The following is a 26,160-nucleotide window of genomic DNA, read 5'->3' on the forward strand; positions in this document are numbered from 1 at the left end:
CTACTAATTGTGGTATTTGTTAAGTACTTACTATGTAACACACACTGTACTAAACGCTAGACTAAATTCACTAAATGCAGATTGGACACAGTCTCTGTCCCACATTGGGCTCACAGTCTAAGCAGGAGAGAGAACAGGTATTAAATCCCCATTTGAGAGATGAGGAAACAGACACAGAGAAGTGACTTGCCCAAGGCCACCCAGCAGGCAAGAAGCAGAGCCAGGATTAGAACTCAGGTCCTCTGACGCCCACGCCCATGCTCTTTCCATTAGGCCATGCTGCTTCTCTATTGTACCGCCAAATGTTTTAGCAGCCCTCTGCACAGAGTAATCATTCAATACTGATTGATTGAATACCCAGAACATAAAACAGGTAAAGCATTAGGTATATTACAGTAGCTATACTAGTTCCAATATAGAATTGAGTCATAAAAACACAATCTTTCCCTCTCCTAGATTTTTCCTAAGAAGGTGCGCCCTAGTTTACAGCTACTTGAGAATGTGGATGACTCAGATACCTTATGCACTAACTGCTGTGTTCCCTAGGATATTTAAGTCCCACCTCCCTCCAATCACTGCTCGTAAATCAAATCCCTCCCAGACCATGGCTAATTCTCTCCCATGGATTCTTTCCCTGTGCCAAATAGAGTGCCTTGCACACAAGAGACACTTAATAAATTATATTTACTAGCACCACTACTATTACTCTTACCACCCGACTCAGTTCTTCCAGTGGCTGGATGCCTGGGTTTTTGCCTGCCTCCTTGTCCCAAGCAAAGGGGAGCCGTCTTGGCATGAGCCTCGTTAATTGTCCCCTCAACACATTCTGTGTTGCTTTGTCCTTCTACACAACTGCATGTGCCTGGCTGGGCTCAGCAGCTTCAGAAGCGGTCCTCTGCACTCAGAAGTCCTACTTGGATTTCTATTCCTGCTCCAAGCCGCCAGGGCCCCCAATACCTCCTTTCCTTAGAGACTGTATACACCTTTTGAGACAGAAATTAAGCCCAACTACATCACCTTAGAAGATATCTCTACCCCAGAATTTAATAGTGCTAGACCCAGTATTAATGCTTTTTAAAGACTAGAGTTATTATTGTTAGTAGTAGTAGTAGTAGAGCCAATATCCCCATCCAACTAGAGTCAATAGCATAAAGGAGGATAAAGTGAAAAAAGAAGTTTCTCTTTTATACGTAGCACATGCGTGATAAACAACTCAGTTTTTATTTCAAAGTGAACAGTCAACAATTATCAAAGAAAATAAAGCAAATTTCTCAGGGCTTATGACATTACTTCATGTCAAAAAGAGGAAATTGAACAGTTTACAATTTGCAAGACTGCTACATTTGCTCGCAGGATCAGGCAAAGGGCCAAATTTCTGTAGCTGCAAGTATTATTTCACACTATTAAATGAACCACAGCACTCTTTACCTAATAGTTCCAGAGAGGGCTGAAATCATTAGTGTTCTTCCAAAACTGCTTTGCCTGCAAGGAGTGGCTCTCTCCCAGCTTCCTTTTTGTAAAAGTTGGATTACATCCTGCTGAGCATACTCACCTTGAATGCTTACACCTATTAGAATTAGTATCATTAATCCAAAATGTTCTAAACCACAAATCATTTGTTAAACATTTTGGATTACTTTCCATCTTAGCTATATTAAATCTTACTATTACCCTTCAAACAGTAACTGTTGAATGCTGATTCTACCAGTGGACATTTGTCCATATAAAGTATGCATGCATGCTGTTTATGACAACAGGCAAAAGCAGGAAACATCAACCTAATTCAACTTCCACTTGAGTGAAGATGTCAACTTCTTTGAGAATCAAGCCTCTTTTTTCTTGATCCTGTAAATATATTAAGATAGTAGAATTAGAATTGGAGAATTTCAAACTAATATTTTAAAATATCAAGTGACCAAATGAATACATTTTGAGGATGTTATAAAAAATATTTTTCATGGTCCTCCTGCAAGTTAAAATAGCAGCTTGCACGGTTTTAAGGCATTCCCAGAGAATGGCATATCACCTCTTTTAATATACTAAATCTTTGGCTAGGACCTGCTTAATTAGGTTACCCTGCATAGCATAAGGAAAAGTTTATCAGATTCATTTAAATTGATTTTCACTCCTACTAAATGAGGTGGGAGAACTTGAAAATAGAAATGTGCTTACCGATTTTCCTCACACAAATCCAGTCAATTTCAATTTCCTAAGTATAAAACAAGGCAATTTGATATGCACTCTAATGACTTGGAATGATCCATCCAGCATTCCTAAATTTTCCTTCTACAATCCTAACTTTCCCATCTAATAACCCATTATGGATCACTTGCCCATCAGTTTGACCAAACACTTCTTGTAACTAGATATTTAATATTTTTGGCCAGTACTGCTTCCTGAAGCAACAAAATATCTCCTGCTTACCACCCAAAGTCTAAAGTATTTCATTTTTTTTATAATAATAATTATGGTACTTGTTAAGTGCTTACTATGTGCCATGCACTATTCTAAGTACTGGGATAGATGCAAGTCAATCAGGTTGGACAGAGTCCCTATCCCACATGGAGCTCACATTCTTAAGCAGCCTGGCGTAGTGGATAGAACACTGGCCTGGGAGTCAGAATGTCATGGGTTCTAATCCTGGCTCCACCACTCATCTGCTGTGTGATCCTGGGCAAGTCACTTCACTTCTCCGTTCCTCAGATACCTCATTTGTAAAATGGGGATTGAGACTGTGAGCCCCAAACGGTACAGGGACTTTGTCCAACCCGATTTGCATGTGTCCACTCCAGCGCTTAGAACAGTGCCTGGCACGTAGAAAGCACTTAACAAAAATCATAATTATTAATGCCCATTTTACAGATGAGCTAACAGGCTCAGAGAAGTTAAGTGACTTCCTCTGGCCTGGAACCCCCTCCCTCCTGAAATCCGACAATTACATTCCCTGACTTCAAAGCCTTAAAGAAGGCATATCTTCTTCAAGAGGCCTTCCTAGACTAAGCCCCCCTTTTCCTCTTTTCTCACTCTGTTCTGCATCGCAGTGACTTGCTTCCTTTGTCCTTCCCCCATCCTAGCCCTACAGCATTTATGTACATATCTGTAATTTATTTATTTGTATTGATGTCTGTCTCCCTGCCTCTAGACTGTTAGCTCGTTATAGGCAGCGAATGAGTCTGTTTATTGTTGTGTTATACTCTCCCAAGTGCTTAGTACAGTGTTCTGCATACAGTAAGCACTCAATAAATACATCTCACCCCAAAATGAGGAACCAGCAGACAATCTAAACTGGGCTCAATGCAAGTCAGGTTGGAGACATGAACTGATCTGACCTGCTCCAGAGCCTCAAATTACATGCAAATTTCTATTTTACGGTGCATGGGTATATTTTCTAAAAATCGATTTCTAAAAACTAATGAGGCTCCCTAGGAGCATTTAAGGTGGAAAAAACTAAAAACCACACAAAAGTAAAAGTCAATATGATGTACACAAAGTCTTGGCCAATGTTTTCAGAGTAAATTGGCTGTGGCCACCACTGCAGTCACAACATTTTGATGGCTTCACCTTTAAAAAATTAGGTTCCCCCAAAACCTCCTACTTGCCAGTTGCCTTGTCCCCTCCTAAATCTCATGCTTGCTATTCCTCTGCTAAGCTTTACTGTCCTCTAGGCCCACCTAACCAGTTTCCATCAATGCTGGGACAAGTTCTGGATCTGGAAAAGCTAGGACAGGTAAGAAAACAAGGAGTTAACTTTTTGTGTCATTTTTTTCTACTGAAAGTTGCAACAAAAACATCAATAGATTTCTATTTCTCAGCAATATGAAGTGAAAATTAATTTGAGGCTTCATCTCCATAATACCTTTATAAACTTCTTTATATATAAAAGACTATTTGGCAAATCACCTGGTTTTACTCCTTTAATTCATTCATGCTTGGATGCTCTGTCTTTCAAAACCAAAGAAGTCATTTCCACAATAGTGTTAATAGGTAAGCCATTCAGAAAACCATTTTTTGTTCTCACCTCCTGCAGAGCATTTATAATACTGTCTCTAAGGGAGAAGATAAAGTGCATGAAGATTATTTTTCCAAATTCAAGAAATTGAGAATATCCTGAAACTATTCATCTTCTATGCATTTAATAAAGAGATGGAAAGAGTTGAGCAAAACTAAACAGGCTTACCTACTAGAATTTGGATGTAGCTCTTCCAGTTTCTTAATCAGTTTCGTAAAGCTACTCAAGTTCAAATTGTTCGGAGGCATGAACATACCAGTCGTTAAAGGGAAAACCTGAGACTTTACCGGCTTTAGGTACTTTCCAGCAACCTAGATATGCATCAACAGAATTGAAATAATCAGGTTAAGTAGGCACCACGACCGATATAACATCTTATATTTCCCATTGATATTCTGGGGAGCTTAGTACTGAACAGGGATTTATTTTTATTTTAGAAGTCATAACAATAGAGAATATAACTTTAACATAAGGTCTTGATTGTAATTATTTACCTTCTGGTTAACTGGGAAAAAGTTTTTTTTTTGTTCTGGTCCAGATCCAAGTGGTTCTAGCATAGAACTGGACTCTTTGAAAGCAGATGTTGTTTCCTGGCTGGGCATTCTAGTGTTAATATTTTTCTTTGGGAGTTTGTGGACAAGTGGTGATGCATTTTCTTTTGAAGTTTTTGCAAAGCAAACATTGACTGATTTCCCGTTTATTGTTTTCCCATTCATTTCTTGCACAGCCATCTTTGCATCTTTGGCTTTTTTAAAAGAAAGGGTTGCATACCTGAAATTTAAGTTTGGAAAAAATATTTTAAAATTCCCTTGGCCACACAACCTCTTAAACAGTTACTAAACAACTTGGCATTTAGTGTTATACTTGATCGAATTCCCAAGAGGAAAGTCAATATAGTTTTTATAAGTCAAGTAAAATACAAACACCACCCCCTCCAAAAAAAATTCCACTACTTTAACAATAGTCATCGCCTTAGATTCAGTTAAGATTTTAGAAACTAAATGAATATCCCACATATCAACAGGTAAAGATTTCCATTTGAAACTCAAATAAAATTTGATGTGCAAGCAATTTACCTGTAATTGTTACCAGAATTGTAAATAAAAACCTCAGAGGCTTGATATTTCTGGAAATGAGTCATCAGATCAGCCTATAAGAAGAGGAACAAAGAGAGCTTAAAGCAAAAACTACTTCAATGATAGAAGCCATGATCATGTTTTAGGTGGGTCAACGTGCTTAATTAAAGAACTCTGGAATACCTGAGATACTGAAGGACCTAGACCACCAACATGAAGGAAATACTTTTGCTTTGGCTCCCTTCCAGAGGACTCGAGAGTTGTCATTTCTGAAGGTGCAAAAATACAATTAAGACCACAACCTTTCCTTAAAGTGCACTGTACAATAATTCCACCTAACATGTCACATCAACTCACCTGTTGTATGTGCTGCCCTCAGCTGGACTTGTTCCACTTCAGTCCCACAGACCTCTGAAAAGTCAACTACTGTAAGGTTCTCTTTGGCATCAAACCAGTCTTCTGGTATTTCTTGACTTTTTATATAGACTAGAAAATTAAACCCATCAAACCATGAATCATGTGTTCCACAAAAAGAGAACTGGAGAAATTCCAATTTGGGAAAACTCAGGAGTAAGAGCAGTTCTTTGTCATAAATAGGAAGAAATAAGAGAAACAACCAAATACATAGTATCTCTTTCAGGGAGTTTAAAAAAATCAATTCTGCTTCTTTCTAGCCAATTCATTATTTAACACTGAATAAAATATCAATTCCAGGAAGGGATATCATACTTTCTAATTAAAAAGTTGCCTAGCTGTTAGGCAACATAAAAGTCTTTCAGTTTTCTTGAGTAAGGGGAAGGCTTATGAGTAAATTCTGCACTGATACTGGTGGAGAGTCACTGTCCATGTCAGAAGCATGTGATGTTCCCTATCACTCTGATAGGGATCTTGCCCCCATATTAGATACTGGAATTTATAGCTTCAACTGGCCATAAAGGACAAAACAGTTCGCAGCCTGGAGCACTACAGGGGCTTGATGAGGGCCCAGCTGGGAGGTTTGAACCTCAGGACAGTGTACACATGTCAGACAAAGAAGTCTCCTATATCCTCCCACCCTGATTGGAATTGTTCCAGCACAAAGTAGGATTCTCGGGGAGCCTTGCCTTCTTTCTCGGCTTCCAGATAGTTCCAGCTGGTGCACTGGTGTAATCCCTGGAAAAGACACTACTTGTTTGGATAATGTCCATCCCTGGTTGGTTAGATTTGAACCTTCAAGAGGCCCTGGGAAGTTTTGGGGAGTTTTGTTGTTAACCTGCACCTCTGATTGTTTGGCCGCCATCTGGGCAAGAAAGCCAAGAGCCTCAGCTCCCTCCCCAGTGCGACAGCATGTTTCCCTGGAGTTAATGGGTTCTCACATGGACATGACACACACACACACACACACACACACACACACACACACTCTTTCTTTCTCTCTCTCTCTCCTCTTGACATAAAGCCTAAAAATATTTCTATATAGAAGTACCCAGGCAGAATCTAAAGTCTCCTTTAGTCAGGAGTTAGTAACCTATGAAAACAAAAGCTGGTTTCACTACAGATGGGTTCCAAAAGCTGGCAACATCCACTGACGTCGTCTCCTCAGAAAATGTCCTTCAGTGTGGCTGGCCCTCTGACTGGATTCTTCAGCCAAAGAACAGGAAGGTAGAGAGGGAAATCGTCTCATCTATCAGTTTTAATCCCTTTGCCCTAATCCCTCCCAGAACTCCAGGAGGGATCAATGGGCTCTCGTGGCTACGTGACCGACATTACAATTTTCCCTTCAAAATGCAAATGCCAAAAGTTCAGTAAGAGAAGTGGTTAAAGGAGGCATGAAGGAAAAACCATCTTAAATGCTTTCCTCATTTCCTGAAATGGAATAGGTGACAAGGCCTGTTATAGGAGTAAAGTTACAGGAGTAAAAACTCAAAATTAAAAAATTACAGTGATCAATTAAAGTCTATGTGATCTCAGAATTTCCAAGAAATTTGGAAAACTGAATAGAATGCTAGTAAAATTACAGGCATATTATGGTTATTTAATCTAGAGAGAAGATGCAATTTAATCTAGAAGATCTTTATATTCCAAAAAAATGAAAGACTTTAATAAAGAAAACATGATAATGTTCACTCTCTACAATGGGCAGGGGGTCTAGTAGAGGGATGTTTCAAATGCATCTGGAGCCTCCAGGAATCCCAGGGGAAAAAAGCAGCAATCAAGGAGTAAAGTCAGAGTAGGTCAAATCTCCAGTACTTTCTTACACCTAAAGCCTATTATTGAAACCATATTTTCCTGCCTTTAAATCATTTATGATTACAGTAAAACATATCATATACTTTTATATGTAAAGTTTATATATATACATACACACATACACAGAGTGGGGTGAGCAGTCAGAAGAGAACATGAATGAAAAAAACCTTTCACATTCCAAGAGAATCCTCATTACCAACAACTATTTCATACAGTGCTGCACTACTTTTTTATGGTATTTGTTAAGTGCTTATTATGTGCCAGGCATTGTATTAAGTGCTGGAGTAGACACAAGATAATCAGGTTGGGCACAGTCCACGTCCCAAACGGGGCTCACGGTCTTCATCCCCATTTTATGGATGAGGTAACAGGCACAGATTAAATTAAGTGACTTGCTCTAGGTCACACAGCAGACAAGTGGCAGAGCAGGATTAGAACTCAGGTCCTCTGACTTCCAGGCCCGTGCTTTTTCTACTTGACCATCCTGCTTCTCTAACTTTAACTTCTTCTAACTCTACTGTCATCTCTCAAGCACTCTCAAGTTGCTGTTGACCAAATAAAGATTATTCAATTGGATAAAAGGAGGGTAAATGGAACTACTTAAATACCTTTTCATGAGTGTCAGTTAATGAAGACCTCAAGTTTCTATACTTACCTGTGTTGTCAAATAGCTTCATGTCCCTCTTCAGATTAACTACTCCAACATCCTTAGGGGAAGAATTTGAATTGGAAGGACAGTTTTCAGGAAAAGAAGGCATCTAAGGAGCAATTGAAACATGTGATTCAATATGATAGGTATATTGGGGACAACAATTCACTTTTAACTTTTGGGTTACAGCTCCACAACTGGATAAGAAACCATTTGTACTTGGAATGTAAAAAATACAGATGTCAAGAAATGTTACAATCCCTCAATCTGCTTAAAATTTGTTTCTCTATTACCAAGATAAATGAAAGAACAATAAGCACATTTGGGACTAACTGATAGAAATCTACAATAGGCATCATATTGCCTTTATGGAAAAATAGGCGGTGCCTAGGTCTCAAGTGACGAAATAATTCTCCAAAGTAAATACATTTTTAAACTATCCACAAAATTTACTGTTCTAATTGCTCTCTGTGTCCCATTACTAGCTCCTTCTGATCCTACACTGTAATACTGAAAAAGCTCACACACTACTCCCTTTGATTCCTATATATGGTTAGATGGCGACAATGGGTTTATGAAAAAGCTGACATAGCTGCAACTTGTCACCCACCTTGTCACCTCTCCCTTCTCCCACATGCAAGTGGGTGAAATCAATATATCAAGGGTTCTATGCTGTTCTAGGATACAGTCAATGAGGTGCCACTGGTGCATCAAGATGTTTTCCTTTTATGCTGGAGTGTGGAAGATGGTGTTCGTGATCACAAGATGGGGTTTGAGATGTGCACTTAGCAAAAATAGGCCACTGCCTGTGACTTTGCTAATCCCATGTGGCTTGATGTTTCTTCCAAATCTAGCATTAAAATCACTCATTATAATCAGTTTAGTCAATAGTGGTACTCCTGAAATTAGTCTAAATTATCTTTCCTTACACTATTTTTCACTCATTTAGTCACCTTTCCATAATTCCACTATTACCAGTTGTAGCTTTGTTCTCTCTCCTACTCCCACTACACATAATTTATACCAGTCTGTTTCCCTCCTTAGATTGTAAACTCCTTGAGAGTGAAGATCATGTCTTTAGCTTTTATTATATTTCTGAACCACTTAGTACAGTCCTCTGTACACAGTAGATGTGCAACAAATACTACTGAGTGATTGAAGCAAAACCTCAAATGATGTGGCAGAAAGTAATAGACAGTTGGGAAATCACCACATTAGACAAGACAGCCTGATGGAGCAGAGATCAGAAATGAGGTAACTATCTTGGAGTGTGGGCTGCATAAACATTAACACCATGAGGGAAAGACAAAAACTCTATTCAGTACTGAGGTAACAAATGAAAAACAAGGCTGAAAAAGGCAACATTTATATTAACAGAGTGCAGAAGGAATTGCCAGTAACACACTGGTCTTTTTGGCCACATTGTACATATTAATAACATCTCTCCTCTTCAGTAGTTTCCTCTTCAACCCAAAGGACAGCTATGAAAACACACATTTGAGAGCAGTATACCAACTTAGTTGGATAGGAAGAAAGGTACTAGTGAAAAAAATGATAGGCCATTTATCATTTTCTGAAACCATTTTCAAGGCTATTAACAACATATCCTATATTGCAATCAGATATGTACAGGGAAGACTACTTAAGGCTAAGTATTGCCAAATAAACTCACTTTAGAAGGTGTTCTTTTCAGGCCCGTTGAAATTTCAGCATTATTACCACCTTGAAAATCTAGGTTTGACTTTTCCCCTGTAAAGCTAGAATGGGATACAAATCACTATTTAAAAATGAGTACAAGTGCTTCAAAATCAATTTGACATCTCTACAAGAAGCAAAAACCAAAAATTAAAGCCAACTGTATTACACTCTTATTTTGCTGATTTTAATCCGAATTGGATGAAAACCATTTTACTTACATATGGGATTCTTCTTTCAATAACTGAAAGAAAGAGATAAGGATTTAAAATGTAACATTTTCCACATGATATGAGAGTAACTTAAAATTTAGAATAAGCACATACCTTTGAAGGAACAAAAGAAGAAAAGAAGGGCTTCAATTTTGATTCTGTAGACAATGGGGGTAGTTCATCTAATGGGACACCGCTGATTACTTTCTCTCTCATTCTCATATACTTAGCTTTCAGATCTTCAGAATCAGACAGAAATGCAAAGTCTAGCTCTGTTTTGTCAAAATCACTTGTGGGAAAAAAAAAGACATTGGTAACATAATTTTATCATTAGGCTTTTGTCACATATTTATTTCAGTTTCATATAATGTAACTAGTTCTTGCACAACCACTTTGGAAACTGTCTCCCTTTGGTTGTAAGTGGAACAGAATATACGACATCCCTGTTCTCTGCCCTTCCCTTGGAAGGCACAGGCTTCCCCATATTTCCAATTTTCCTCTCTCCATCTCCTCCCTCTCTCTCCCTATCCTTCTGGTGGAGCTGAAATTGGTGTAGAAGCCAGAAGAGGTGAGAGGAGAAAGCAGTTGCTGTATACCTGGAGGGAGGCACTGTCTTCTCATCTGCCCCTGCTCCAGTTTGCTGGGCCCAGCTGGTCTTAACATTATCTACAAAATGCCTTGAATTATCCTCAAGTGTTTCCACACCACAGTTGACAACCTCTGCTCTATTTCAACAGATGAAATAAATACTTTCCCCAGTACAGTTCAATCAATCAACGATAGAAAGACTACTCCAGGTGCAGCATGGCCTAATAGATAGAGCATGGGCCTGGGAATCAGAAGGATGTGGGTTCTGATCCTGGCTTCACCACTTGTCCACTGTGTGACCTTGAGCAAGTCACATAACTTCTCTGGGCCTCAGTTCCCTCATCAGTAAAATGAGGATTGAGACTGTGAGCCTCATGTGGAACAGGGACTCTGTCCAACCCAATTTGCATGTATCCACCCCAGTGCTTAGTACAGTGCTTTACACATAAGGGCTTAACAAATACCAGAATTATTATTATTTTCTGTTCACACTGCAGCCTTGGAAAATTTATCATATTTTGACTGTCACGCAGCAGTGTTCATTGAGCTCCCACTTTGTGCAAAACATTCTTCTACTAGGCATTGAGAAGAAGGATAAAGGCAAGGACTGCTTCTTATGGAGCTGAAATATTAAATGGGGAAAAAGACAGGGCAGACAATATCAGAATATAAAAGGTCTTTTATAGCATGAGTTAGATATGAGTATATATGAGTTAGATATGAGTATATACGCACAAATAGTTTGGAAACTGCATCTCTTTGGTCCTATCTCTCTCTCTCTCACTCGATATAGACATAGATAACTATAGTGTCTATATCGAGTGAGAGAGAGAGAGACAGAGAGAGAGATAAACTGTGTAAATATACTGGAATGACTGGAGTCACTGGACTAAAGTATGCATAACTTGGGACAGCTTCTTCAGGCAACTTTGTTAAAACCTCCAAAGGAGAGAAGCAAGGTTTGATAAAAAAAGGGATAAAGAATTCTCCAGATAGGGGACAATAGCATGTGATGCAGTAAAGGGTTGGGAGTGTTGAGGTCTTAAAACTCCGATAAGCAGATTTTCTTAACTGAGGGAGAAAGTTTGAACAGGAGGTGATGGCAGGTAGGTAACCAGAATTTGAGAAAGGGAAAACCTTTACAGTAACATTCTTTTGCTATTACTTGCTACTGATAATGTAAATTTTAAATGAATACATACCTATCACAAAATTTCCTTTCCTCCTTTACACATTCGTAAATTTTCCAACAATGCTGACGACACAGATAATAATAGATTTTTAAAAGGTTTAATTCGGCATTTACAGCTCTCTGAAAAGTATTCTGACAACACTCTGATGGAACATTCTCTTCAATTTCTTCTGAATGTTGAATTATCCTTTAAAATGAAAAAAAAAAAAACCCCACCGTTTTGGACTCCCAAAACATTTCTTTTAACGAACTTATAAAACATTTTAGAAGCAGAGCAGTTACTTTAAGTTTGTTTCCCTAGCTTTTCACCTTAAAATTACTTAAGTCAACTATTCAAAGTGGCTCATAACAGTACTGCAAATATTCTGCAGATACAAAATGACTCTGGAAAATGAGACTAATTAAGGGTACTGGAGTTCCTTGTGTGATGCCAAGAGTGTTACTAGAACTCATTCTTTGGCAAGCCACGGTCAAGTTGACAGTCAAGATTCAAAAGTAATTTCTGAACTCAATGCTAAAAGCAGAATAATGAATATATCCCTGCTTATTTTCATGCAGATTACCTAAACCCTTATTTCTGCCCACAATACTCGTCCTGGCCACCTGCTATCCCTAGGAAAGCTGTGTCTCACATCAATCAATCGTATTTGAGTGCTTACTATGTCAAAAGCACTGAACTACATGTTTCAGAAAGTACCATACAACAGAATTAGCAGATACTTAACCGGCTTCCCTAAGCCAGGGAAGGAGCACAGAGAACAAATGTACATATGGGTAAGATTATGAATCTAGGTAACTGTGTGGTAATCTATTTTATACTACATTCGCTTCTGCTTCCTTCAGAGAGTATTGCACACTTCTCCTTCAATAAAGTCTGCAACAAATAAAAGTCACCTGACATACCTCTCAGAATTTTTCATTACCTCTTCTTTAACATCCAACTTTTCTTTCAATTCCTGAGAATCCTAAAATAAATACAAATTTGTAGGGCAATTAAGAAACATTTGTGCATAGCCACCACCAAGACCATTTTTTATGTAAAAATATAATACCTCAAATTACCTTGATTAGAAGATTTTCCTTAGCCTTTGCAATATCATCCACAAAATGTTTTTCCAGAGCTTTGGTCAGAGTCATTTTTGAGTCCATATCTTCTCTGGGCTTATACTCGTAAGGCAAATCTGTATTACAAGCAACACTTTTGCGAATCTCAGGCCATTTTCTATTCATCATTGTTATCACTGTATTACTTGATCTAGAGACAACAGGCAGCCCTGCACTTGTAGCCCTGCTGGTCATAAAACATGCCCTAAAATCTGAGCAGACATCAACTTCCTGGTTCACCGAAAAGTGAGGTGCTGCATATTTCAAAGATGAAGGGAACTTCAGATCTATACGCACGAAGTTTGATTCATTTGTAGTACTGCCGGTTACCTCTCTATCATCTTCAATCAACTGATTGTTTCTGACTGAAATCCTTGAAGCTGCAAGAGAAAAATGCACATTTGGGTCAATGGTATTATAGACATGCTTTTGACCACTGTTATTACGGCCAGGAATATGTAAATCATCAACTACGGGCCGCCCCTCATGCCCCCTTCCTCCCTCCACACATCCGCCAAACTAGCACTCTTCCCCCCTTCAAAGCCCTCCTGACAGCTCAACTCCTCCAGGAGGCCTTCCCAGACTGAGCCCCCTCCTTCCTCTCCACTTCCTCCCCATCCCCCCGCCTTACCTCCTTCCCCTCCCCACAGCACCTGTATATATGTATATGTGTTTGTACATATTACTCTATTTTACTTGTACATGTTTATTCTATTTATTTTATTTTGTTAACATGTTTTGTTTTGTTGTCTGTCTCCCCCTTCTAGACTGTGAGCCTGCTGTTGGGTAGGGACCGTCTCTATCTGTTGCCAACTTGTACTTCCCAAATGCTTAGTACAGTGCTCTGCACACAGTAAGCACTCAATAAATACGAGTGAATGAATGAATATTTATTACTCTATTTTACTTGTACATATTTATTCTATTTATCTTATTTTGTTAATATGTTTTGTTTTGTTGTCTGTCTCCCCCTTCTAGACTGTGACCCTGCTGTTGGGTAGGGACCGTCTCTATCTGTTGCCAGCTTGTACTTCCCAAGCGCTTAGAACAGTGCTCTGCACACAGTAAGCGCTCAATAAATATGATTGAATGAAATGAAGGAACTACACAAATGCATGCACTTGGAAGATCTTTGCAGGGTTGGGGCAGACATGCTACAGAAATCTTTTTCTGTTGTACAACACAAGGATCTTCTAAACTCTGTTGCTTGCTATGTTTTTCTTCCTTATTTCCCCATATAACTCTATTTTCAGTTACTTGAGCTGGCACTGCACCATTACAAGAAGAAAGACTCTTTATGGCCTTTTGAGGATATTCTGAACTGCTTACTGATTCAGATTCCTGACTTGAAGTCCTTTCTCCATGTCCTTCAACTCTACTCCTAAGTACAATTACATCTAACATATTACATAACATCTAACATATTATTCATCTAACTAGTGCATAAGACTAGTTTTTTGTCTTTTAATACTTTTACGTGTCAATCTATGATATTGCATAAGTGATACGGAGTCCTCAAGATTGGAGGTCTTGGCTGTGTCTGCTTTTCCAAAAATATGAACAGAATCACAGGAAACAAAGGAATTACTTTCCAAGTTGGTAGCGTGCATCTTTTCATCTGTGTCTTCAGTAAATTTAGTTTCATCATGTGACTTTTCAATTTGCATAATTTCTGGATTCGGAGCTAATGTTTTCAATTTGTCAGAAGGCGAAGAATGGCCTGAATAATCTTGTTCTTCGGCACTGTGATATTCTAATTGTGAGTCTTCACCTGTGCCAGATTTTTTTCTATGGCCATCCGTTTCTTTGCAGTCATTATCTGAAGTGTTGCAGCTCTTTTCCAAATAATCAGACTTGACACTTTTGTTTTCCACAACATCACTAGATATGTTTTCTTTCCTGTACCTGTCTAGTTCTGTATCTAATGACCAATTTACAAGCAATGCATCTTCTTCACTCAATTGTGACTCAGAGGCTTCTGTCAAATAAGTTTCACTGCAGCAGTAGACATAGTCTACAAACTCACTGGACTCACTGTCCATTCTAGGAACTTCGGCAGGCTGGCATGGGGCAGATGTTGACTGTGGGTTTTCTATTTTGTCAAAAATGCTCATCTTTTCATTGAAGTTTTCCTTTGGCTCTTTAACAAAAGGATGTCACCGATTATTAGCAGCAGTTAATGTACACCTGGCTTCATCCTTCAGGCTCCCACTGTTATCTGAAGTCAGGATTCTTTTTTTTTGTTAGAATTTAGCTGTTTACCTATTGACAAACAAAAGATTAAATTGTACTTTTCTATAAAAGAGACAAGATTCTAGTAAAGTATAAGACTATCTCAAACAATAAAAGTGCCTCCAGGTGCAGCAGGGCAGAAAACATGAGATGAAGCAGATTACAGAGTACAGTCAGTTTTGCTAAAATGCATATTTTCAATCCATGCTTTAGCTAGATTTGGTAGGGAACATTCTTTGGACAACACAAGGCTATTTGGGCTCAGTATGCCATAATATCAAAGGAATGGTTGTGTCAGAACTGGGAAGCTTTCTTTAACATAGGCTTTACAAGAATGCAATCCTCATTTATAGGGGAACTGGGGGCCCTTCAATTTTTCTTCTTAACGTAATATTTTGCATTACCTTGAAAACTATCTGATACACTAAAATTTTTCACATGCATTACATAATTATGCCCAATAATATTTCTGTAAGCAATTATTGCAAATTAATTCACTTTGCAGATGGGGAGAACCCATTCACAGGGACATGAAGAAACTTCCTAGAGTCAAAGCCCAAAAGAATTCTGGTTTTCTGAGTTCTAGTAGTAAGACTACCCTGATTCTTCATTAGTAGAAACCTATAAATAGGAATGAATTCCAATCCAGAATTTCACTGAGTAATTATTTGATCATTTTTCTATAAAAAGCTTAGTTCATGTCTCCCCACTCCTCAACAACTTCCAGTGGTTGCCTATCCACCTCTGCATCAGAAACTAACATTCAATCAGCTTGCTCCCTCCAACCTTACCTCACTGATTGCCTACTACAGCCTAGCTCATGTACGTCACTCCTCTAACGCTCCTCTAGCACCACTGTGCCCCTATCTTGTCTATCTTACCACTGACCCCTTTCCCACAACCTCCCCCAGGCCTGGGACTCCTTCTCCCTTCATATATGTCAGATCACCACTTTCTCCACCTTCAAAGCATTATTAAGGTCCTATCTCCTCCAAGAGGCCTTCCTCGACTAAGCCCTCTTTTCCATGGCTCCCTTTCCCTTTTTTCTCATCTATGCATTTGGAGAAGCAGCGTGGCTCAGTGGAAAGAGCACGGGCTTGGGAGTCAGAGGTCATGGGTTCTAATCCCAGCTCTGCCACTTGTCAGCTGTGTGACTTTGGGCAAGTCAATTAACTTCTCTGTGCCTCATCTGTAAAATGGGAATTAAGACTGTGAGCCCCATGTGGGACAACCTGATTACCTTGTAACCCCTCCCAGCACTTAAAACAGTGCTTTGCACATAGTAAGTGCTTAACAAATGCCATTATTATCTGCGATCTTTGCGCATTTGATATTTGCCCCACCCTCAATCCCATAGTATTTATATACATACCTTTAATTACCTTTAAATACATAATTTATTTTTATTCATGTCTGTCTCCCCCTCTAGGTTGTAAGCTCATGAGCATGGCTTTGTGGAAAAAGCACAGGTCTGGGAGTCAGAGGACCTGGGTTATAATCCCAGCTTTGCTTCTTGCCTGTTGTGTGACCTTGGGCAAGTCTAATTTCCATCTGTGTAGTCTCTCTCAGAACTTAGTACAGTGCTCTGTGATCAGGAAGTGCTTAATACACACTATTACTACTACTACCTCACTTCACAGTATATAAATCTCCTCCTTCAGTATATGTCACCTGCTCCAGGAGGTCTTCACCTCCTCCAGGAGGCCTTTCACCTCCTCCAGGAGGCCTTCCCAGACTGAGCCCCTTCCTTCCTCTCCCCCTCGTCCCCCTCTCCACCCCCCCATTTTACCTCCTTCCCTTCCCCACAGCACCTGTATATATGTATATATGTTTGTACATATTTTTTACTCTACTTATTTATTTATTTATTTTATTTGTACATATCTATTCTATTTATTTTATTTTGTTAGTATGTTTGGTTTTGTTCTCTGTCTCCCCCTTTTAGACTGTGAGCCCACTGTTGGGTAGGGACTGTCTCTATATGTTGCCAATTTGTACTTCCCAAGCGCTTAGTACAGTGCTCTGCACATAGTAAGCGCTCAATAAATACGATTGATGATGTTGATGATATAAATCTGCAAGTTACCTAACCCCACCTGTGGTTATCCACAGCAGGGTTGCAAATCTGGCCAAGTGTTGCAGGCACTTATACTAAATACAGAACCCAATCATATCTCTAATTTCAAAGCCATTACTTAGTGTAACACTCATGCTGACTGACATAAGGGATGGATATCTTTTTCATCTTAACAGATAAAAGAGAGTGCAAAGAACACAAATTTAAAGGGGGAAGGGAGAGGGGAGGGGACTGAGAGCCTCATGTGGTCAAGGAACTGTATTCCACCCAGTCATTATGGGTAGGGAATGTGTCCACTAATTCTGTTGTATGTACTCTCTCAAGCACTTAGAACAGTGCTCTCTGAACATAGTAAGTGCTCAATAAACACCACTGATTGATTATTTTGCATCTACCACAGTGCTTTGTACAGGGCTTGGTACCCAGTAAACATTTAGGGAAAACAGGTTCCCCCGAGGTTGCCAGGTAAGAGTTCCACTGGTCCCCGGCTTGTGCACCAGCAGGTGTTTGCAAGCAACACGGGATCAGAAGGACCTGGGTTCTAATCCCAGCTCTGCCACATGTCTGTTGCGTGACCTTGGGTAAGTCATTTTACCAGTCTAGCCTCAGTTACCTCATACCTCATTTGTAAAATGTAAATAAGAGTGTGAGCCCCAAGTGGGACAAGGACTGTCCTGATGCTTTGCAACAGAAATGAATCAATAGAAAAGATCTTTTATTCACCCTGCTCTCTACAACTGTTAACAGACTTGCTTAGAGGACATCTGCTCCAGAAAAACTGCAAGTACATTGGATGAGATACTTAATATCAGAATACTATTTTATTTTCATATGGCTATATATGTGCATAAAATACAAGTTATGACAAAATGCTACAACATAAAGACAAAATATTAAACTAAAGTACTTTAAATTCTGGGGAAAGCTATTTGAAGAAAATTGTATGTAGAATAACTGTGCTTGGTTACAGTTTATTCCTCTACAGAACAAACTGTATTGACGTATAAAACCACAGCATTTTACTATACTTTGCACAATGAGAGTGCTTTGTGATGTATAATACTGTACTTTAAAATAGGAAGGATATAGTTATATTTTGTAATTTCTTCAGCCCCACGCTTTGAAGCAATGTCTTTTGTAAAGTTACAACAATTCTTAATCAAGCCTATGAAAAGAGGAATTATTTATATATTTTTAAATCATAAGCTCAAATTAAAACTTTTCTAATGTGTTTTAATGTTTTCATTTGGACAGGCCCTTGTTTTGGCATATGAAATCACATTTAGTTTCAATTTAAAAAAATATAAAAAAGATTTAGTTGAAAATTGGCCACCTCCTGGATAGTTGATCACCATGTACAATTCACCTTCAATTCTGAGCTCCTTCAGTTCCACCTACCTCACCCCAAACCCAGAGAGGGGACAGGCTTTGGTTTTCCAGGGACCCTTTCTTTAGAGAAGTCAAGGATTGTTCCTCCCCTCTCTGGCCCCTTTCTACCTCCTCTCTTCACCCATTCGAAAGTCCAGGAAATTGATCCCCTAGACTGCAAGGTCCCTCTAGACTGTAGGCTGCTTGTGAGCAGAGAATGAGCCTGTTTATTGTTATACAGTACTCTTCCAAGCACTTAGTACAGTGCTCTGCACACAGTAAGTGCTCGATAAATACGATTGAATGAATGAACCCGATTTTCTTGTAACCACTCCAGTGCTTACAACAGTGCCGGACTCATAGTAAGCGCTTAACAAATACCATTATTATTATTATTGTTTAACAAATACCAGTCTATCATATTTACTAAGCAATTACTATGTGCAGGGCACACTGTACTAAACACTTGGTAGAGTATAATAAAACAGAGTTGATAGACATGTTCCCTACCCACAACGAGTTTAGTGTCTAAAGGATAACCTTACAGCCCACAATTTTCATGATTATTCAGGAGAGCTTTGGTGGGGTAGGGGTGCAGTTGGTGGGTAGGGGCTGTAGGATCTTAAGGGGAAGGGAGTTCCAGGAAGGAGGAGAAAGGCCGTTAGCCTGGATGAGGTGGCAGAGGCATGGTGAGAAAGCACTGGGAAGATCTCGTTATGGGCAGGGAACTTGTCTGCTATTTACATTGCACTGTACTCTCCCAAGCGTTCAGTACAGTGCTCTGCACATAGTAAGTACTCAATAAATCCCATTGATTGATTGAGGAGGCCCGTTTGACAAGCCAGGGTGTGTGCTGGGAGAAGAAAGGCTTGCTTGAGGACTTTCCTAAGCCCCTAAGTCAAACAACACTTTTTTGAATTTCTCAATCTCAGTCATAACAAACAATTTCACTCTTTTGAACTCCTCTCAAGGAGTCGTCAACCCAGGCAGGTAGGACGACTATCCTTAAACTTTCTTTAAAATACATTTCTCTTTACTCCAACTACCCATTCTTTACGGGGATGTGGGTTTAGGGCCTTGCTGTCCGCAATGGCCTCCCTGGCCCCCCAAGGTAAAAAAGAAAATGAAACCAAGAGCTCATAGTATAGGAGGAGTTCATTTAATATTGCCACCCGACCCTTCCTCAAATGCAATGCAATGGAAGGCTGAGCCGGCTGTCCCAACTTCACATCTCCACTAGTTCCAAGGGTTCTCGCAAATCTCTCAGCGAAGAAGTATGGAGAAGCTTCAGCTCACAGACGGCCGAGCTCGGGGCACAGGGGCCCAAGGGGCGACTGCTTGGAGGGGCAGAGGGGTCAGGGGGTCAGAGGCCAGTGAGCAAAGGGCTCAGGGATCCAAGGACTAGAGGGACAGGGGATTAAAGGGGCCAGGTGCTCAAAGGTTCCAGGGGCAAAGGGCTCCCTTGGCAGAGGGTTAGAGGGCCCGGGGCTCCGGGGCCCTAAGGGCTAGGGGGGCCAGGGGTTAGTGGGATTGGGAAATAGAGGGGCGGGGGTTTGAGGGGTCAAGCGCTAGAGGAGCAGGAGGTTCGAGGGGTTGGGGGTTCGAGGGGCAGGGGATTAGAAGGTCCCAAGGCTCCAGAGGCCTAAGGCTAGGGGGCAGGGGGTTACAGGGGTGGGGGTTAAAGGGGCAGGGGGTTAGAAGGGTTGAAGGCTCAAAGGGCTGAGGGCTCGGAGGGTCTGGGGCTAGAGGACCTAGGAGCTCAAGGGTTCTAGAGGCAAAGAGTTCATGGAGCAGAGGGCTCCAAGGGCAGAAGGCTGGGGGGCTCCAGGGACTGGTCTTGAGGGTTCTAGGGACAAAGGGCTCAAAGGACCGGGGGTTAACAGGGTCCAGAGTTCCAGGGTCCTAAGGCTAGAGGGGAAGGGGGTTAGAGGGGTCAGGGGGTTAGAAGGGTCGAGGACTTGGGGGATTGGGGGCTAGAGGACGTGGCTTCTAATCCTGACTCCGCCACTTATATGCTGTGTCATTTTACTAAATGACAGGGGCCTAAGGCTAGAGAGGAAGGGGGTTAGAAGGATTGGGGGTTCAAGGGGCAGGGGGTTAGAAGGGCCACGGGCTCGAGGACCTGGGTTCTAATCCTGACTCCACCACTTATCTTGTGGGTGACCTTGGGCAAGTCACTTTACTTCTCTGTGCTTCAGTTCCTTCATCTGTAAAATGGGAATGAGTCTGTGAGGCTCACATGAGACAGGGACTGTGTCCAACCAAATCTGCTTGTATCTACCCCAGCACTTAGTACAGCACTTCACACATAGTAAGCACTTAACAAATCCCATAATTATTCATTATTTACTATTAGAGGGGCCAGGAACTCAAGGGTTCCAGGGGCAGAGGGCTCAGGGGCTCCAGGAGCCGGGGTCTCGAGGGTCCTAAGGACAAAGGGCTTGAAGGATGGGGGTTAGAGAAGACGGGGCTCCAGGGACCTAAGGCTAGAGGGGAAGGAGGTTAGAGGGGTCGGGGGTTCAAGGGTCAGGGGGTTAGAAGGGCAAGGGGCTTGAGGATGTGGGTTCTAATCCTGACCCCGCCACTTATCTGCTGTGTCGTTCATTCAATTGTATTTTTTGAGTACTTACTGTGTGCAGAGCACTGTACTAAGCGATTGGGAAGTACAAGTCGGCAACATATAGAGACAATCCCTACCCAACAACAGGCTCACAGTCTAGAAGGGGGAGACAGACGACAAAACAAACCACTAAATGACAGGAACCTAAGGCCAGAGGGGAAGGGGGTTAGAGGGACTGGGGGTTCAAGGGACAGGGGGTTGGAAGGGCCAGGGGCTCGAGAATGTGGGTTCTAATCCTGACTCTGCCACATAATAATAATGATGGCATTTGTTAAGCACTTACTATGTGCAAAGCACTGTTCTAAGCGCTGGGGGGGATACATTGTGATCAGGTTGTCTCATGAGGGGCTCACAGTCAATCACCATTTTTCAGATGAGGTAACTGAGGCTCAGAGAAGTTAAATGACTTGCCCAAAGTCACACAGCAGACATATGGCAGAGCCGGGATTAGAACCCATGACCTCTGACTCCCAAGCCCGTGCTCTTTCCACTGAGCCACGCTGCTTCACTTATCTGTAATAAGTACAATTGAATGAATCTGCTGGGTGACCTTGGAAAAGTCACTTCTCAGTGCTTCAGTTCCCTCATCATTCATTCATTCAATCGTATTTATTGAGCGCTTACTGTGTGCAGAGCACTGTACTAAGCGCTTGGGAAGTGCAAATCGGCAACATAGAGACGGTCCCTACCCAACAACGGGCTCACAATCTAAAAGGGTAAGACAGACAATAACAAAACATGTAGACAGGTGTTAAAATCGTAAAAACAAATAGAAGTAAAGCTACATGCATCAAAATGGGGAATGAGACCGTGAGCCCCACGTGGGGCGGGGATTGGGTCCAACCCGACACGATTTGCTTGTCTCCATTCCAGTGCTTAGAGAGTTAGAGGGGCAGGGGGCTAGAGGGACCCGGGCCTTGGGGCTCCGGGGGCAAAGGGTTCAATAGCTCGGGGAGCCGGGGGTTAGGGGGGTCGGGGTCTCGGGGATCCAAGGGCTAGAGGAGTTCAGCTGGGGTTCACTCACCTGCCCAAACGGCGTAGAAAGAGCGGCCGCCAGCCCGCCACGGGAAACCGCCCCCGCTACTGGGGGCGGGGTGGAGAGCGCGGATCTCCGCTCTGATTGGCCGGAGCGCAACGCTCCCGCTCTCTGATTGGCCGAGCTGTGTTACCGTCCGAAAGCGGCGGGAAGCGCTTCGGGGCTGCGCGCGTCGAACTAACGCCCCACCCCGAGCCGCTGAAACGGCCAAACAAGGCCAGGATCCATTAGGGAGAGTGCAGCAGTTTCCTCCTCTCTTGGAAGCAGTAACGTGGAGTACACACCCTCTAAAAGGGTTCTAATCCCGGCTCCACTCCTTGTCAGCTGTGTGACCTTGGTCAAGTCACTTAGCTTCTCTGGGCCTCAGTTACCTCATCTGTAAAATGGGGATTAAGACTGTGAGTTCCATGTGGGACAATCTGATCACCTTGTAGCCCCCCCAGCGGTTAGAACAGTGCTTCACACATAGTAAGGGCTTAAGAAATGCCATCATTTTTTTTACATGTGGTTTACTACATAAGCTAATTAGAATAACGATAATGGTATTTGTTGAGCGCTTACTATGTGCCAGGCACTGTACTAAGCGCTGGGGTGGATAAAAGCAAATCAAATTGGACATAGTTCTTGCCCCATGTAGGGCTTACAGTCTCAAGCCCCATTTTGCAGTTAAGTGAAGCACGAAGTGAAATGACTGGTCCAAGGTCACGCAGCAGAAAACCAATTAGAACCCATGACCTTCTGACTCCCAGGACCATGCTCTATCCATTACACCTTGCTGCTTCTCTACCCTTCCTACCAATGGAGAATAGACCTGAAAATAAATTGGTCAATGCAGACTTTAAGCTCATTATAGGCAAGTAACCTGTCTGTTAATTTGGTTGTACTGTACTCTCCCAAGTGCTTCCTACAGTGCTCTGCATATAATAAGTGCTCAATAAATACCACTGATTGACTGATCTGAACCCAAGAAACTCCTGTTCCTGCCAGTGTCAGGCAGGAAGGAGCACTTGCACCTCATTGCACACTGGAAATGCAACAGTTTGCCCCTCCTACTTTCATTTCTCATATCCCTGCTCAGGTCCCTCCTTCAAGATGGCTCCAGCATGTTAACTGTTTAGGTGACCCAGCTTTGTAGGCTCAATGAGGCAGGTGGCTATTTTAAAATATGGCACAGGTCACAGTGACAGTAGGATGAGCTATCTGAATGTGGGCCAGTATCAAATTATGGTACCGGCAGTCTATTTCTGGAAGAATTGGCAAACCTATTTTCAAAGCAAATATTCTCTCCCAGAATATTTCCCTTTGCTGAATCAAAGATTTCCCCTTGCTGAAACAGGGCCTGTTAATGCAAATACTTTAGTTTGTCAGTTGGATCATTTCTGGGGGTGTGTGTGTGTCTAATGCCTGAGCAAACTGAGAATTCTGGCACAGTGGTAGGAGAAAAAGGATGAAAACAAAAGCAAGTCTATTACTTTACATAGAAACTAGAGGCACTGTCAGCAAAATTGCTTTATTGTACATCCACAAGCGCTTAGTACAGTGTTTTGCACACAGTTAAGTGCTCAAAATATACAACTGAATAAAAAAAAGAAATAGAACAACAAAAAACTTCCCAGAAAGTTAGTGATTTGGTTTGCAATTTATCTTCCAAATCTACTTGTGGTAAACTAGTAAACAAATGGGTCAGATACCTGCAAATATCTTTCAAGGTTTGATTTGGACTGCAATTTCATTTTACTGAAATTTCTTCCCAATGTGAGTTCTGTACCTGAACTAGAAGAACATTTCTCTAAGAACAGATGTTTCTTGCTATTCTCTCAACTTTAATCTTCGTTTCTTGTTTTTGCATACACTCTGGCCTATGCATAGCAGATTCCATATAGTTGCGCTGGAGTTCTTGTTCAGAAATCTCCCACCTGCTTTCAAAATCCATCACTACTCTAACACATGACACTGACACTATATTTCTCTTCTCTTCAAGGCACTTGGTTCCTCCCCTCCCTTAATATTACTATCAACCTTTATCTTTTCAATAGCTCTTTCCCCTCTACCTTCAAGTCTCAAACCACTGTTTTAAGCCATCATTTTGTGTAAGTATGCTCCCACTCCTAAAAAACCTCCTATGGTTACCCACTCCTTTCCACATCAAACTCCTGACCACCAACTATAAGGCATTCAGTCAGTTCTCTTCACCTGTCCTCGCTCTTCTCCCACTACAGTATGCTTCATACTTCTCAAGCCAACTCACTTATGTGCCTCATTCTTATCTTTCCCACTGCCAACGTCTTTCTCACATCCCTCATTCTGCCTGTACCTCCATTCCCTTTCATATCTGGCAGAGCACAGTTTTCTCCATCTTCAAAGGCCTCTGAAATCACATCTCCTCTAGGAGGCCTTCCCTGATTAGTCTCTCATTTCCCAACTCTCTATTCCCCACCATCTCTTTTAGGAAGCCTTCCCAAATCATTCATAACACCTTAGTCATATCAGCCCAGTAGTCATCTTTAGGAAAAATTACATAAGTGCTATCTTCAGCTCTCATAGGAACTGGTTTTTGTGAAGTGCTTAGTGTATGCTGTACTAAAGTAGATACAGTATATGCAGATTGTACAGTCTTGGTCCCTTATGGGGCTCATAGTTCAGTATCATCATCAATGGTATTCATTCATTCAAATGTATTTTTTGAACACTTACTATGTGCAGAGCACTGTACAGTGCTTGGGAGAGTACAACAAAACCTAGTTTGTAGACGCAGTCCCTGTAAGAGGGAGAATGGGTATTTAATCCCCAGTTTACAGATGAGGAAACTGAGGCACAGAGAAGTTAAGTGACCTAAGGCCAAACTGCTGGTATGTGACAAAGTCGGAATTAGACCCCAGGCCCATGCTCTTTCCACTAAGCCAATAAGCTTCTCATGTACACCTGTACACTTTTATTTGGATTTTTCCCTTGTCTGGTAAGACATTCTGCGTTTCACCCAGCTGTAGTCAAATTACTTCCTTTTATATCCCCCTACTCACACTCTGTATAAATCATTTGTGTCTGTCTCTTCCATTAGATTGTGAGTTCCCTGAAGGAATAGAATATGCAGTTTGCTTCTGCTGAACTCCCAAGTGCCTAGTGTGGTTCTTTGCACTCAGTAGGCCTTCAATAAATACCACCAATAGATTGGATTCATTCCATCACGACTGTGCTTTGGGATCATTAATGACCTCCTCTTTGCCAAATCTCATGCATTTTACTATTCTACTCAAATCCTTCTTGATATCTTGGCCAGCTCTGTCACTGTGGAACACACCTTTCCAGGAAATGCTATTTAATCTTGGTTTTACCAACTCAGTTCTTTCCTGGTTAACTCACTCTGGCCATTCTTTCTCAATCTCTTTCACTGGCTCCTCTCTCTTCCACCTCTCTACTGGTGGATATTCCTTAAGGCGTCAGGGTCCCTTAGTCTTTTTGCTTATACACTTTTTCTTGGGGAGCTCATCCAATTGCAAGGTTTCAACCACAACCTTTATCCTACCAAATCTATCTTAATACCCTCAACCTCTCATCTCTTCCAGAATCTCACATTTGCTTTTGTCTCCATGACATCTCTACATGGGTGGACCACTAACACTGCCAGTTCAATATGTCTTAAATTGAATTCAGATCTTCCTGCCCAAATCTTCTGCACCGATCTATTTCACCACCACCATCTTCCCTATCTCTCAAGCCCTTAACTGTGACATTATTCTCAACTCCTCCCTTCCTTTCAACCCCTATAAAAACACTATAATCAGTTCTTCATTGACATTGTTTCCAGAATCCACCCTTTCCTCTCCATTTAAATGGCCACAACTCACTTCCCGTATTTTGGGTTGATTGCTACATCTGATCCTTGGGACCTCCCTGTCTCCAGTATCTCTCCACTCCAATACATACTTCTCCTTACTGCCAAGTTCAGGTTTTTAAGATAACACTCTGCACACAACTCCACACTCTTTAAAAACCTCCAATGGCTGCCTATTCCTCTCTTCAAGCGGAAATTCCTGACCACTGGTTTTAAAGCACTCAATCAGTTCTCGCTCCTC

At 41.3% G+C, this 26,160-nt stretch overlaps 1 protein-coding gene across 2 annotated transcripts; it reads right to left on the bottom strand.

The window, feature by feature from the left end:
- Positions 1–1,207: 1,207 nt before the first annotated feature.
- On the bottom strand, positions 1,208–22,101 carry RBM44 (RNA binding motif protein 44). 2 transcript variants are annotated; one of them, XR_005451851.1, is made up of 17 exons: positions 22,076–22,101; positions 14,343–15,016; positions 12,713–13,134; positions 12,554–12,615; positions 11,661–11,837; positions 9,985–10,159; positions 9,880–9,902; positions 9,636–9,720; positions 7,970–8,072; positions 5,443–5,571; positions 5,269–5,354; positions 5,086–5,159; positions 4,504–4,780; positions 4,178–4,320; positions 3,901–4,046; positions 2,173–2,209; positions 1,208–1,845 (listed from the first exon to the last, which is right to left on the bottom strand). XR_005451851.1 is itself a non-coding variant. In XM_038749321.1 (16 exons), exons 2-15 carry the CDS (start codon positions 14,866–14,868, stop codon positions 3,920–3,922), a joined length of 2,409 nt encoding a protein of 802 aa, XP_038605249.1. In that variant the 5' UTR covers positions 14,869–15,016; positions 22,076–22,101; the 3' UTR covers positions 1,208–1,845; positions 3,901–3,919. The 2 variants fall into 2 exon arrangements, 1 of the variants encoding a protein (XP_038605249.1); XM_038749321.1 differs by lacking the exon at positions 2,173–2,209.
- Between the last annotated feature and the right edge of the window lie 4,059 nt (positions 22,102–26,160).

This window comes from Tachyglossus aculeatus, chromosome 7 (genome assembly GCF_015852505.1).
Source record: "Tachyglossus aculeatus isolate mTacAcu1 chromosome 7, mTacAcu1.pri, whole genome shotgun sequence".
Classification (NCBI taxonomy): Eukaryota; Metazoa; Chordata; class Mammalia; order Monotremata; family Tachyglossidae; genus Tachyglossus; species Tachyglossus aculeatus.

Bases quoted from the DNA above. Each gene is read 5' to 3' on its own strand.
- RBM44 (XM_038749321.1), bottom strand. From the start codon at position 14,868: ATGAGCATTTTTGACAAAATAGAAAACCCACAGTCAACATCTGCCCCA. The intron at 11,838-12,553 runs GTATGTCAGGTG...TTCATTTTAAAG, and splicing joins GTAATGAAAAATTCTGAGAG to GATAATTCAACATTCAGAAG. The intron at 5,572-7,969 runs GTAAGTATAGAA...TTAATTTTCTAG, and splicing joins GAAGCTATTTGACAACACAG to TCTATATAAAAAGTCAAGAA.